The sequence below is a fragment of the Podarcis liolepis genome, assembly GCF_965112155.1.
Source record: "Podarcis liolepis genome assembly, chromosome: 12".
Taxonomy (NCBI): domain Eukaryota; kingdom Metazoa; phylum Chordata; class Lepidosauria; order Squamata; family Lacertidae; genus Podarcis; species Podarcis liolepis.
In genome coordinates this window covers 1,403,301-1,417,982 of record NC_139563.1, presented here as the reverse complement: position 1 = coordinate 1,417,982, position 14,682 = coordinate 1,403,301, and the positions used below count along the sequence as shown (strand labels likewise).

The 14,682-nt window shown below is 46.1% G+C and overlaps 1 protein-coding gene across 2 annotated transcripts in view; it reads right to left on the bottom strand.

Moving 5' to 3' along the window:
• Positions 1-14,682, bottom strand: part of LOC310689259 (uncharacterized protein) — a 163,963-nt gene that overhangs the window by 92,989 nt on the left and 56,292 nt on the right. Inside the window, exons 3-7 of one of the 2 annotated variants that reach the window (XM_083466702.1) lie at positions 9,042-9,547; positions 8,760-8,841; positions 8,439-8,521; positions 5,435-5,561; positions 3,290-4,988 (exon numbers count right to left, since the gene is read on the bottom strand). In XM_083466702.1, the coding sequence (XP_083322828.1) occupies positions 3,520-4,988; positions 5,435-5,561; positions 8,439-8,521; positions 8,760-8,841; positions 9,042-9,547 (2,267 nt within the window). In that variant the 3' untranslated portion in view covers positions 3,290-3,519. The remainder of the gene's footprint in view (positions 1-3,289; positions 4,989-5,434; positions 5,562-8,438; positions 8,522-8,759; positions 8,842-9,041; positions 9,548-14,682) is intronic. The other variant, XM_083466701.1, reaches the window with a different exon arrangement.

The window sequence follows — 14,682 nt, the reverse complement described above, 5'->3', positions numbered from 1 at the left end:
TAATATGTTATCGTCACACTGAGCTGCTAAAGATTTTGTGACCCGTTGTGTTCTAGATGCTGCCTTCATGTTCACTGAGCTCAGTGTCAAAACAGTGAGAGTATTCATAATTAACTGCCCCAACTGCAGGTCACAAAGGGACGTGTGTGATGCTTCTTTAAATCCCTAAATCTTCTTGCAGAAGCAAAGACTGCAACAAAAAACCTTGTGCCGACATGACCCTTGACTGTTACAACGTGCCCAGACCAGGCTCTCTGTGGCATTTGAAATACTTAACTCTGAGTTCTGGCAGGCTTGTTACAAAAAGTTGTCTCATGCTGCCTGATCTTCTGATGTTTATGTTATTATTGGTCTCCAAGGCTATCTTGGGAGAAATCCCAAGGCTGGAGAAATAAATCACCACAAATTTGATAACGGAAAGATTAAGAAGGTCCACCTCCTAAGCAACATCCTGGACTCTTGGCCTTGGCTCCAGGCGCCAAGAAAGAGCCAGAAAAAAACATGCTTCAAAGAACTCTCTGGTGTGACTGTCAATTGGGTCCTGTTAGGCCTGAGGAACCATCAACTTCAGCAATGTTCACCAAACAGCAAAGAGGCCCTGGTGGATCAAAAGACAACCGTGTGGGAGACTTTGTGCAAGGTGCCTGGAACTTTTGATGAACCAGTGACCATCCTAGAGTTGTAGCTCCATCCTAGGACACCTGCTTTGTATACAGAAGGTCCTCCAACCCCCAACATCTCCAGGTAGGGCTGGGAATGTCTCATCTTTGAAACCTTGGAGAATGGCTGCAGTCCGTGGAGACAAATCGGAGCTAGTTGAAGCAAAGCTCTGACATGGGATCCTATGATCCCATGTCCTTGTCATCGTAAAAAACATGGTAGCATCAGTACAAGAGGATGCTAAACCCAACAAAGGAGTCCCCAGCAGGCCATAGGACCTTGGTGAGAAATCTCTGAGAGAAGCAGGAGTCCCACTTACACATTCCCCCAGAGAAAGAAGGGGCTTGTCTGGTGTGGGTCGCCATGCATAAGAGAGCCACTGTGGTGTAATGTGTAGAGCAGCCTTTCTCCACTTTAGGTCCCCAGATGTTGGACTACAAGTCCCATCATCCCTAAGGTGGTCAGGGAAGATGGGAGTCGTTGTCCCACATTGAGGAGACCCCAGGTTGAGAAAGGCTGGTGGAGAGTGTTGGATGGATGACTTCTTCTACTTTGGTGATCACTCGTAGCTGAGTAAGACCTGGGAGACCGAGGTTCGAATCCCCACTCTGTCACTGTCTCTTAGCTTGACCTGCTTCCCTGTGTTGCTGGGAGAAGACCATGTAGCTCCTTGGAAGAAAGGGGGGATGTCAATATAATTAGCTAATAAATAAAAATAAATAACACATGTACACCAGAATAACACATAAGAATCTATTCTCCCCATTCCAACCAAAGGTGACAGAATTCATGAGCTGCAATCCAGCAGTTTCATGATGGGAGAAAAGGTAGTGGGAAAGAGTTATGTTCTCTTCCACTTTATACTTTAATAGGCTTTGGCTTGCAGATGCTCAAATGATCAATGCAGGGCACAATTTTAAAAAAAACCTCAGAGCTCAATTTCTAGGGGCAATAAAATTTTAGAAACTTGGTTTTCAGCTCTGCCCTAGCAGGAATATCTTGAGGAGCCCCAGTAAACCAGAATCTTAGATGAGATCCCAATTTTAGAGAGGTGGGTAAAAAAAGAAAGAAATACCCATTGATCTCTGGTTTCATGTGGCACAGACCAAGCTGGCAGGAGAGCCATCTTTGAATCAACAAGGCAGGTGTATCTCACTGCAAGCTTCAGTTTTTGGGTAGGGGAAGTGGCATATAAGCTAAGCTGTAAATTTCGTTCTTCAGTTTAAAACCAGTTTGAACCAGCACTTCAGGTCCCCCATCTTCAGACTTCTAGAGTGGCATACGGCACCTTGAGTTCCTTGGAAGAAAGATGGGATGTCAATATAATTAGCTAAATAATAAAAATTATTAAAACATGGGACATATGAATCTTTTATCCCTATTTCAACCAAAGGTGACAGAACTGAACCGTTTCAGGAACTGCAACACAGGGGTTTCATGCTGAATTCTCCCTTCTTGGAGAACAAAAGGTCCTGGGAGAGAAGGTATTGGGAAAGAGTTATGTTCTCTCCCACTTTATACGTTAATAGGCTTTGGCTTGTAAATCTTCAGATGACCGATGAAGGGCACAATCACCCTTCCTGCAACCACAGCTTTACAAGAATTGCAAATGTTCTCAGGCCACACACCCCGTCTCAATCCCACCGAGAAAGCATCAAGGTAAGGAGTGAGGGAAGTGGTTCTAGTATCCCCATTTGTTTGTTTGCCTGTTTATTGCATCCACAGAAACTGTAATGAGGGCATAGTAAAGGATCTGTGAGCTAGGGACGAAATCTGGTAAATATATATATATTAAAACCCTCAGAGCTCAATCTTAGGGGCAACAAGCCTTTAGAACCTTAATTTTTGGCTCTACCCCACCCCAGCGGGATCCCAAATTTAGAGAGGTGGGTAAAAAAGAGAGAGAGAGAGAGAGAGAGAGAGAGATCCATTGATCAATGTGGCACAGACCAAGTTAGCAGGAGAGCCATCTTAGAACCAACAAAGTAGGTGTATCTCAATGCAAGCTGCAGTTTTTTGTAGGGGAAGGAGAGTGGCATATAAACTATGGATTCAGCTGTAAATTTCGTTCCACAGTTTAAAGCCAGTCAGAACTGATTCAGTTTTTCAAAACCAGACTGTAAGTTAACCACCACTTAACCAAGTCCCACATTCCTCTCTGCTGTCTACTCGAAAAGTAAGACTTGGAACGTGCTTTCGTCTCCCTGACCAAAATGCCCAGAGTGATCCGGCGTTGGAGAATGAAATCAAGGAAGCATCCAAAAGAGTGAGGGCGGAAGGAAATTTAATGATTTTTTTTGACATACAATAAAAGTCAGACTAGTCTACGTGTCAGGCAGTAGAAGAAACAACCTACACGGCAGATTGCCAGGAACAGGGTGGACTAGACAACACACAGAGTCCTCTCAAATACTACAACACTATAATTCAGAGACTATGATTCTGCTCATTGTGGATTTCTTGATGGAAAGTGAAATTGGAGCTACGGCTGAAGCTCCTTTCACATTACAAGCATTTCTATGGTTTCCAACATATTGTTTGATGGTGAGACTTTGATCCTGGGTGAAGCCCTTTCTGCATTCCATGCACTAATGTGGTTTCTTCCCTATATGAATTATTTCATGGGAACTGAGACTTTCCTTCCAGGTGAAGCACATTCCACACACTGATACGGTTTTTGCCCACTGTGAGTTCTTTGTTGGGAAGTGAGACTTGCCCTCTGATTGAAGTTCCTTCCACATTCCATGCACCTATATGGTTTCTACTCTTTATGCATTCTTTGATGGGAAGTAAGACTATTCTTCCGACTGAGGCTCTTTCCCCATTCCATGCACTGAGGTAGTTACTTCCCACTGTGAGTTACTCAATGAGAAGTGAGACTGGTTCTTTGAATGCAACACTTTCCACATTCCATGCGCTGATATGGTTTCTTCTCATATGAATTCTTCGATGGTACATAAGACCTGCTCTCTGAGTGAAGCTTTTTCCACATTCCAAGCACTGATATGGTTTCTCCCCTGTATGAATTCTTTGATGGGAAGTGAGACTATCCTTCCGATTGAAGCTCTTCCCACATTCCAAGCATGGATAGGGATTCTCCCCTGTGTGAATCATTTGGTGGGAAGTGAGCATTGTCTTCCAGCTGAACCTCTTTCCACACTCCAAGCACTCATATGGTTTCTCCCCTGTATGGAATCTTTCATGGGACACAAGACCAGCTCTGTGAGTGAAGCTCTTTCCGCATTCCATACATTGATACGGTTTCTCCCCTGTATGAATTCTTTTATGGTACATGAGACCTGCTCTCTGAGTGAAGCTCTTTCCACATTCCAAGCACTGATATGGTTTTTCCCCTGTATGAGTTCTTTGATGGAGGGTGAGACTATCCTTCCGATTGAAACTCTTCCCACATTCCAAGCACGGATAGGGATTTTCTCCTGTGTGAATCATTTGGTGGGAAGTGAGCATTGTCTTCCAACTGAACCTCTTTCCACACTCCAAGCACTCATATGGTTTCTCCCCTGTATGGAATCTTTGATGGGACGTGAGACTGGATTTCTGAGTGAAGCTCTTTTCACATTCCATGCACTGATACGGTTTCTCACCTGTATGAATTCTTTGATGGACGGTGAGCTCGCCCTTGTGACGGAAACTCTTTCCACATTCAAAGCACTGATAGGGTTTCTCCCCTGTATGAACTTTTTGATGAGAAGTGAGCATATTCTTCCCATAGAACCCCTTTCCACATTCCAAGCACCTATATGGTTTCTCCCCTGTATGAATTCTCTGATGGACTGTGAGACTGGCCCTCTGACTGAAGCTCTTTCCACATTCCAAGCAGGTATAGGGTTTCTCCCCTGTATGACTTCTTTGATGGAAAGTCAGACTATGTTTCCGGCTGAAGCTCTTTCCACACTCCATGCACTGATAGGGTTTCTCCCCTGTGTGAATTCTTTGATGGAAAGTTAAAGCATCCTTCCGTTTGAAGCTCTTCCCACATTCCAAGCACTGATAGGGTTTCTCCCCTGTATGAATTTTTTGATGGGAAGCGAAACTTCTCTTCCAACTAAAACGCTTTCCACATTGTAAGCACTGATACGGTTTCTCCCCGCTGTGAGTTACTTGATGGTAAGTGAGGCGGGATTTCCGACAGAAGTTCTTTCCACATTCCAAACACTGATAGAGTTTTTTCCCCAGTAGATTTGTTAGATTGGAAGTGGAGTGGGAGCTCTGACTGAATCTCTTTCCAGGCCCCGAATATTTAAGCGGCTTCTCCTGTGTGTGGATTCTGTCAGGGTCTTCCTCATTCATTTGCAATTCTTCAGCACCTGCAACCAAGAGAGAAATTCATTAGAGCTTCAGGAAGAAAAGAAATGCAGCTCTTCTAATCAGAAAAACAAGGATAAAAAAACCAGGCTCTTTTCTTTGATGGATTATGTTGAGTCCAATGTGGAGTCTGCTCCATCTCCAATGTCAAGTCATCTCTTTCGTCAACCAAAAACGAATAACCCAAATGAAATTCCTTCAACTTCACTTACAACCTTCAGCCTACATTTTAAAAGGCCTTGGCAGTTCAGTCCAGCCTGATCACTGTTTAAAAATACAGAACTTGAGGAAGAATATTTGCAGGCAAATCTTTTAGAGATGTGTGTGTGTTGGAATCCCAGCTGCTATAGGTTGCCCTGCTGAGCTCCATCAAAATATTGGAGATTTGTCACATAGATATACGTATGGAATTTCAAAACAGATATTGTGATCCAACAGGGAGCCTTACCAAGAGAATCCATGATTCTATGATTCTCCTCCATTAGTTCTTTATGCAGAGCTCTCTGGTCAGGATCCAGCAATGCCCACTCCTCGTCTGTGAAATGAACAGCTACATCTTCAAAGCACACCGGACCCTAAAATGAAAAAGAAAAGTATTTTCGTCTAAGACAGCATAAAGATTATCTACTAGGCTAACTGGCCAGTGACGTCATCAACACCAGGGAAGGTCCTAGAACAGATAATCAAACATTTGGTCTGTGAGCACTTAGAAAAGGCAGATTAAAAAAAAGAAACCCATTGATCTAGGGTTTCATGCACCACAGACCATCTATGTTCATCTTCTTGAAATTCTGTCAGGCAACCAGCTACAAATCCCCTCATCTAGCCCAACTAACAGAATGAAATATAACTGCTACTCCCTTGCGAAACTGTAGACTGTCCTTCGTTGGTGGTTGGACTAGATGACCTTTGGGTACTTTCCAACTCTAGGATTCTATTACCCTGTGGGCCATCTTGTCCAACCCCTTGCGATGCAGGAATTTCAGCTAAAGTATCCCTGACAGATGGCCATCCAACCTCTGCTTAAAAACCTCCAGGGAAGGAGAGTCCACACCCTCCGGAGTGAGACCGTTCCACTGTTGAACAGCTGTGTCAGAAGGTTTTACGTATTTCTAGTCAGAAGCTCCTTTCCTGCAATTTGAAGCCTTTTATTCGAGTCCTGCCCTTTAGAGCAGGAGAAAAGAAGCTCGCTCCATCCTCCATGTGACAACCCTTCAGATATCTGAAGATGGCTATCATAGCTCCTCTTTTCCAGGCTAAACATACTCTCTCAACCGTTCCTCATAAGGCTTGGCTTCCTGAGCCTTGATCATCCTAGTCGCCCTGTACACGTTTCAGCTTGTCAACATACTTCTTACATTGTGGCTTCCAAAACTGGACACAGTATTTCAGGTGAGGTGTGACCAAGGCAAATTAGAGCAGAACTATTACTTCCCTTGATCTGGATACTAGACTTCTGATGATACAGCCTAGAATAGCATTCACTTTTTTTGCTGCTGCATCACATTGTTGACTCATGTTAAGCTTGTGGTCCACCAAGACCCCTAGATGCATTTCAGATGTACTGCTAGTAAGCCAGGTGTCCCCCATCCTATATTTGTGCACCTGGTTCTTCCTGCCTAAGTGCAGAACCTGACATTTGTCCCGACTGAAATTCACATTGTTAGCTTGCACTCAGTTCTCCAATCTGTTACGGTCATTTTCAATTTTGATTTTGTCTTCTGTGGCATTAGCTACCCCTCCCAGTTTGGTGTCATCTGCAAATTTGATTAATAACTCCTCAGTTCCTTCAGCCAAGTCGTTTATAAAGATGTTGAACAACATCAGGCCCAGGACAGATCCCTGCAGCACCCCACTTGTCACTATAATAATAATAATAATAATTTATTATTTATACCCCGCCCATCTGGCTGGGTTTCCCCACCACTTTGGGCGGCTTCCAAAAGAATATTAAAATACTATGATACATCAAACATTAAAAGCTTCCCTAAACAGGGCTGCCTTCAGATGTCTTCTAAAAGTCTGGTAGTTGTTGTTCTCTTTGACATCTGGTGGGAGGGCGTTCCACAGGGAGGGCGCCACTACCGAGAAGGCCCTCCGCCTGGTTCCCTGTAACTTGCCTTCTTGAGGTGAGGGAACCGCCAGAAGGCCCTCGGTGCTGGACCTCAGTGTCCGGGTAGAACGATGGAGGTGGAGACGCTCCTTCAGGTATACTGGACCGAGGCCGTTTAGGGCTTTAAAGGTCAGCACCAACACTTTGAATTGTGCTCGGAAACGTACTGGGAGCCAATGTAGGTCTTTCAAGACCGGTGTTATATGGTCTCGGCGGCCGTTCCCAGTCACCAGTCTGGCTGCTGCATTCTGGATTAGTTGTAGTTTCCAGTATGATGAGGAACCATGAATGAGTCCTCTTTGGATTCAGTCAGTAAACCAGCTACAAATCCACCTAACAGTTACCTCATTCAACCCACATTTCACCATATTCCTCATGAGAATATCATGGGGGACTTTGTCAAAAGCCTTACTGAAATCAAGATACACTTTTTACAGCATTCCCCTGATCCACCAGGTTTGTAATTCCATAAAAAAGAAATTAGAATGGTCTGGCATGACTTACTTTGGAGAAAACCATGCTTACTAATCACAGCATCCTTTTCTAAATGCTCACAGACCAAATGTTGAATTATCTGTTCTGATACCTTCTTTGGTATCAATGTCAAGCTCACTGGTCTGTAGTTAACTGGTTCTTCCTTTTCCCCTCTTTTTAAAGCTGGGGACATTTGCCCTCCTCCAGTTTGTAGGGACCTCATCTGTTCTCCAAGATTTCTCAAATATAATAGACAAAGGCTCTGAAATTAAACCCACAAGCTTCTTTAGTACTATTGGATGCAGCTGATCTGGCCCTGGAGATTTCAGTTCATTCAAAGTAACATTGCTCTGTTGTTTTCTGCCTGTTAATTGCTATGTTGTTTAATGGGAATGTTGTGCTGCACATTTTAAGTCTGGGTGCTTCCTTTAATATCTTGATGTATCTTTTTATTGTGTCTTTAAACGATGGGTATTCATCTTTGTATGAACGGGTGGAACTCCACATGGTGGTCTTCAAATCACTATGTCTGCGAAAGCATTCCTGTTGCCAGTGGGAAGGATCCCCCCTTTACTCTCCCTGTGCGCAGTTCTGGGGTGGAACTCTCTTGATGCGCAAAGGCAAAGTTCAGGGGGCGCATGGGGGCAAGAAGAGTAGGAGGAAAGGGGGGAGAAGCCCACTGTGCAACGGATAAGGCTGATGAGGTGAATCCTGGCAACTTTTTCCTATGGTTTCTTACCAGCTCCCCAACATATACTAGCATTCCACCATCAATATAGCAATAAGACAGAGCAGGAATAGCGAGATTTCCTCGGCCTCAGAGGAACCCTGACTGCTCCTTTCCCCACAATGCTCCTTCCCTTACCTCATCTGGTTCTACAGCCACTGCTTCGTCTCTGCTACCATGGAAAGATGGATGAGGAGGTCTTGCTGGCATCCTTCTGTCACCTGCGAGAAATAAAGGGAGGTGGGATACCATGAGTGCATGCTTTCTCTAACCACAGATGCACCAAAAAAATAGTGTCACCTGCTGAGTGCATGTGAGACATTGGTATCCATTTCATATTTTAGTTGTGCAAAAATACACAATTCAGTGTCTTCTCCAAGATGATTAAAAGAACCCGCAGATTAGTTTCAAAATCCACAGAATGTGACCAAACAGAGAAAAAAACCCATTCCTCCTTACCCAGTGGCCTCTCTCTGGTGTCCAACGGAGTCCTCTCTGTCTCAAAGGAATCTAAGCCCACTTCTGCAAACAATTCCTTTCCCTGAAGAAGCAACAAAGATTAAAGCAGAGAATGGGGAGATGGATTAGAAAAGAAATGTCTGAGGGGGGAAATTTGGTGGTATCCGATATCATTCTTTGGATGCTTTCCAAAAAAAGGATGGGCCATTAGGAGAGAATTTTGGGATACTTTCCCTCATGTTCAGAGGCCCTTGGGAATATCCAGAGGACAGTCTCTCTCACCTGCTTTCTCTCTACCTGCTTCCTCTCCTCTGCCTGACTCAGGAGGAAACCTTCGGCCAGGGCCACCGCCTGGGAACTGGTCTCTGCTCCACATTCCCTCACCCAGATCTCCATCTCTGGTGGAAGGACAGCCAGGAACTGCTCCAAGATCACCAGGTCCAGCATCTCAGCTTTTGTATGCCTTTCTGGCTTCAGCCACTGATGGCAAAGATGGTGGAGTTGGCTGCAAACCTCTCGAGGTCCTTTGGCCTCCTGGTAGCAGAACTGCCTGAACAGCAGGCTCTGCACATCTGAGTGGAGGGTGTCCTCTTCACTCAGGATCTTCTGCATTGAGCTTTCCCTGAATCCTTCACTGCTCTCGGTTTTGATGGCATGGTCTCTTCTTGCTTCAGGGCCAGCTGAGTCTTGCTCATCCATCTGGGTTCTCAGGAAGTTCCAAGAGATCAGAAGGAACCCTTGGTCTTCTGCCAAGTTCTGTCTGTCCTCATGAGAGGTGCTACCAAATCCTACAAAGCAAATACATTTTTCTGTTATAAAATTCATACACTGTCAGGAGAAGAAAAAAGTAAGCATGGTTGAGATTTGCTAGGAACAAGGCCTGTACCCCCTCACAGCTCAGATTCTTAGCTTTATTCAAGAAACAAGCAGGCAAGGAGGAGAAGCAAGCCTCTAGCCCACCTAGAAGGAAAGTTACCATGCAAAATGTGCAGGCAACTGAAGGGATTTCTGTGCTATGAATGAGCCTGGTTGCTCCTGCCTTTCAGTATTTTCAGTCTATGAATCCAGTCAGAACAGTAACTGACAAGTGAGTCATTTGTACAGAGTGTAATTTGGACCCTAGGCTAGAAGGGGGATTCCAACCCTGGGGTCCTCAAGAGCTGCTCTCCCTCCCACCACCCCTTGGAATCTCCAACATTCACAAGATTTCATTTCCCAGAAGGTGGAAGAAGCAACAAGGGGATCATCTATCTTGAATGTGGTACTCACCAGCAAGGAAGTACTGGGAAACCTGGGAGGACCTGGCCAGAAGAAGGGAAGTAACCGTCTCACTCTGTTCTGCAATGGTCAGACCACACCTGGAATACTGTGTCCAGTTCTGAGCGCCACAATTTAAGAAGGATGTGGACAAGCTGGAACGTGTGCCTGGAATGTGTGTAGAGGAGGGTGACCAATGTGATCAAGGGTCTGGAAACCAAGCCTTAAGGGTTGAGGGAGCCGAGTATGTTTAGCCTGGGAAAAGAGGAGACTGAGAGAGGAGGTATGGTCTAAATCAGTGTTTCCCAACCTTTTTTGGCCAAAGGCACACTTGTTTCATGAAAAAAATCTCGAGCAGCGCTGCTCCCCCCCGGCTCCCCTTCGCCCTCCCGGCTCTCTCTGCTGCCCACTGGGGACCCCCCTCACCTGCCTAGTCCGGAGCGCCGGTGGAAGTTGCATGCATGCATGCAGGGCGCTGCGTTGCCATTGCATTGCACTGCACTCCATGCAACGCCTGCACGCATGCATTGCCTTGCACGCCCGCCAAGGGGTCTCCCCGCGGTCCGATGCATCCCCTCCGGCGCGGATGCAGCATTGCAAAAATAAAACCCCCCCGACGCAGCCCTACCTGGGGGGCAGCCTCCGCCTCCGCCGCTCTGCCTCCGCGGGGAATCCCCGGGCTCCATCCTGCCGCCCGATCTCCGCGGGGGCGCAGGCAGGCTGCGCGGGGTCTGCGCGGAAGAGCCCCTGCCCGCCTGGCCGCCGCCACTGGGCTCATTCCATGGCCGGGAGAAGAGCGCTTCAAACAAAACGCCCAGCCCGCCAGGCCACGCTGGGAAACGTAGTTTGCGCACCCCGCGCGGGCGCGGAGCCCAAGGGCGAGGGGACTACGGATCCCGGCAGCCCCTGCGCCGGGGACGGAGGGGGAGAGGCCGGGTGCAGGGATGGAGGGACGGGTGGGCGAGCGAGTGAGTGAGTGGCAGCCGCCAAGCCTTGGCCGAGAGCCAGGAAGGGCCTCCCCGGAGGAGGAGGAGGGAGGCGCAGAGCGGGAGGGAGGGAGGGAACCCCAGGGGTCATCTAGTGACGGCGCCCCAATCGAAAATTTGACTTTTTTAAAAAAAAAAACAACTTTCGAATTTTTTAATTTTTTAATTTTTCCCGCGGCACACCAGGCAACATCTCGCGGCACACTAGTGTGCCGCGGAACAGCGGTTGGGAAACACTGGTCTAAATTTAAACACAAATCATTATCTTCACTTTGAACGCTCCTCCCATGTTCATCCATAGACCAACACTTTATACTGTTTTATTGTTAACATAAGGGGGAAATTACTCTTCCTCATTCAACAAGGGCTCCTGACTAGGAATTTGGCCATGTGTTGATGACTGTTAACTCTGCTCTCTGTTTCCCTTTTTTCTTGTTTTGTTTAAACCCATTCACGAACCAGGAACTCATGCACTAACCCTAACACCTATAATTCAGCCTATGTTGTGGATTTCCCTGCAAATTTATTATACTCTTTTTGTGATCTAGAGATGACTCAAAAAGACTCCATCTATTTATTTGTATCATTTATTACTCCTAAGACCCTTGCTTATAAAACCCAGTAAAAAGTTATTCCATAAGGAAAGGGCAAAGACAACAGGCAGAGACTCCGGCCCCGTCTGCACTGTGTTTGCAAAGCAGGATCAGAGCATTTCGAAGAGCCCTGGCTTCCTCCATAGAATCGTGGGAACCATGAATCAGCCTCATTGCTCTTTTAAAACCATCTACATGCATTGATACTTCCCTTTATTCTTATAGATTATATATTAGTAATTCTTTATTGTACAGTGGTACCTCGGGTTACATGCACTTCAGGTTACAGACGCTTTAGGTTACAGACTCCGCTAACCCAGAAATATTACCTCGGGTTAAGAACTTTGCTTCAGGATGAGAACAGAAATCGCGCAGCGGCAGCAGGAGGCCCCATTACCTAAAGTGGTGCTTCAGGTTAAGAACAGTTTCAGGTTAAGAACGGACCTCTGGAACGAATTAAGTGTGTAACCAGAGGTACCACTGTAACTGATAAGTGTATATTGTTTAATTGTTATTTGTTGATGTTTAATTTTACTGTTTACTATTAGATTATAATGCATTATTGAATATTGTTTTATTTTATATAAGTTGTTTATTTTAATCTTACTGTGACTTTTTATATTGTTTTGGATTTTTATTACTTATTGTTTTGTTGTGTTTTTATACGTGTTGGAAGCTGACCAGAGTGGCTGGGGCAAACTAACCACATGGGAGGGGTATAAATATAATAATAATTAATAATAATAATAATAGTTGTTGTTATTTAGCTTGGTGGCCTCCTGCCGAGGGAGTTCCATAGATTTAACTCTTCGGCGCATGAAGACGCACTTTTTCTGCCCTCCATCCTCCCACATTCCTTATTTATTTACTGCATAGGTCAAGTTGCGTTTATTGTTTGGGTGGATTTTATGTCGGAATGTTTCCGTCTGGCTGCAACCTCTTCTAACAGATGCGGCTGATTCCTAGATCTGCAGGGGGGCTGTTTGCAGCCCATTGTTTCCTCGCCAAAGCGGCGAGCATCGCATCCCTACAAAGAGCGCCGTTGCAAACCTCCTCCCGAAAACTCGCCCCTTCCCTGGCTTCCCTCCCCATGCATGACATGCACAGGACCCTCTCGAATACACCCCCCGGCTGCCCTGGGACCCCCTTCTCCCCCCTGCACCCAAAGGGGGGAGAGAGAGGAGACTCACCTGATCCCCCGAGGGGCCACCAAGGCAGCCCTTGCGCAGGAGACAGACAAAACTTGCAGGAAGTGACGCGGGGGAGGGAGCTTTGCCCGGCAGGATCTGGCCCCACCCCCTCCGCGATCTCCTTCCCCCTCCAGTAATCCGCTCAGCTCCTTTTAACCCTTGCAAATCTGGGCGCATCAAGCTCACCCCTCTCTGCGCTTTCTCTCTCCGAAGCAGATCTGTGCATCGCGCACAGCCGGAGGGGGGGGGGCTGTCCTGGCCGGGCTCTGAGCTGCCCCCTCCCTTGGCCACGAACGGGAGGAGCAGCTGGCAGGGAAAAGGCTCTGCAAGAAGCAGGAGTCGCCTCCTAGGAGAGGAGGAGGAGGGGTCATCCCGGTGGGTCAACCGATAGTGGGGCTTTCATGCACCTTCCTGTATTTCCCCTTGTACTGAGGAACACTCCATGTTGTTAAACAGGGACGACACGTGTCTGTGTGTGTATGTGTGTGTGTGAGAGAGAGGGGGGGGGGTGGAAAGCGCTTTCTACAATCAGGACCAGCAGAATATCGCTGCCTTTCTAGGGGATGCGTAAGGTTGCCTGGGGCTGCTGTCTGTCCGATTGAGTGCTACGCAAGGCTCCAAAGGCAGCCATTGGATGTTAAGCCACGCGTCCTCCGTCGTTTTGTAGCTGACAACCTCAGCACACTCCCAAAATTCAAAACATATTTTTGCTTTTTTTCATTTATTCCATAAAATCTATTCAAAAGCTTGGTTAATATAAGGTAGGTGTATCTCACTGCAAGCTTCAGTTTTTTAGTAGGGGAAGTGGCATATAAGCTAAGCTGTAAATTTCGTTCTTCAATTTAAAACCAGTTGGAACTAGCACTTCAGGTCCCCCAGCTTTATAAATAAAATAAAATTAAATAAATAAATAACACACGTACATCAGAATAACACATAAGAATCTATTATCCCCATTCCAGCACAAAGGTGACAGAATTCATCAGCTGCAGTCCAGCAGTTTCACGCTGCAATCTCCTTTTGAAATTCTTCTCTTGGAGAACAAAAGGTCCTGGGAGAAAAGGTTTTGGGAAAGAGTTGTATTCTCCCCCACTTTATACTTTAATAAGCTTTGGCTTGCAGATGCTCAAATGATCAATGAAGGGCACACTCTGCCTTCCTGTAGCTGCAGGTATGCAGCAAACATGCATGTTACGGAAAAATCTGGGTGCGGGGTTACTCTGCCACCCAGCTCATCGGACTAAGTCCGTGGGTCCCTGCGGAAGAAAATGAGCTCAGCCGGACACAGGAGCAAACTGCAGAAGGTCCAAGTTTATTGCGCAACAGGTTCAAGGCGAGATTGAACCCCGAGAAAGGGGTGACATGAACTTTTGAAATTTCCCTCCATATCCCAGAATACAGTGCATGAAACGTCACGAATACATTATGGGAAGGTTGGGTTTCACAAGTTACATCATGAATATACTTTACACGTCATGAATACATTATGAAAAGGTGGGATTACATTAATTAGCATTTTCGGATGAGGGAGGGGGGATATGCGGAGCGGGAAATATACATAGATACACATTTATTGAGTACCGGTGGTGGCAAGACAATGGGTCAGAGATATGCATCGTCTGCCACCTAATATTGCCTAGAGGGAAGGTTTGGCAAATTAAGAAGTTCCTGCGTACGTGACCTGCCGCTTCGGGGATTATGGAAGTAGGGATAGCATCATGGAGTCCACGGGGAACTGAGTTGAATGACACTGAGAGCGAAGAAATTGGAGTTACGGTTGATTTTATATCAATTTTTAAAGATTTCAATGATTTCAAACCCATTCTGTACTATAGGGCAAAAGCAGAAACAGAATGGATACATTGTAACAGGAGGTCTGTGATTGGCTAAAGCGGGG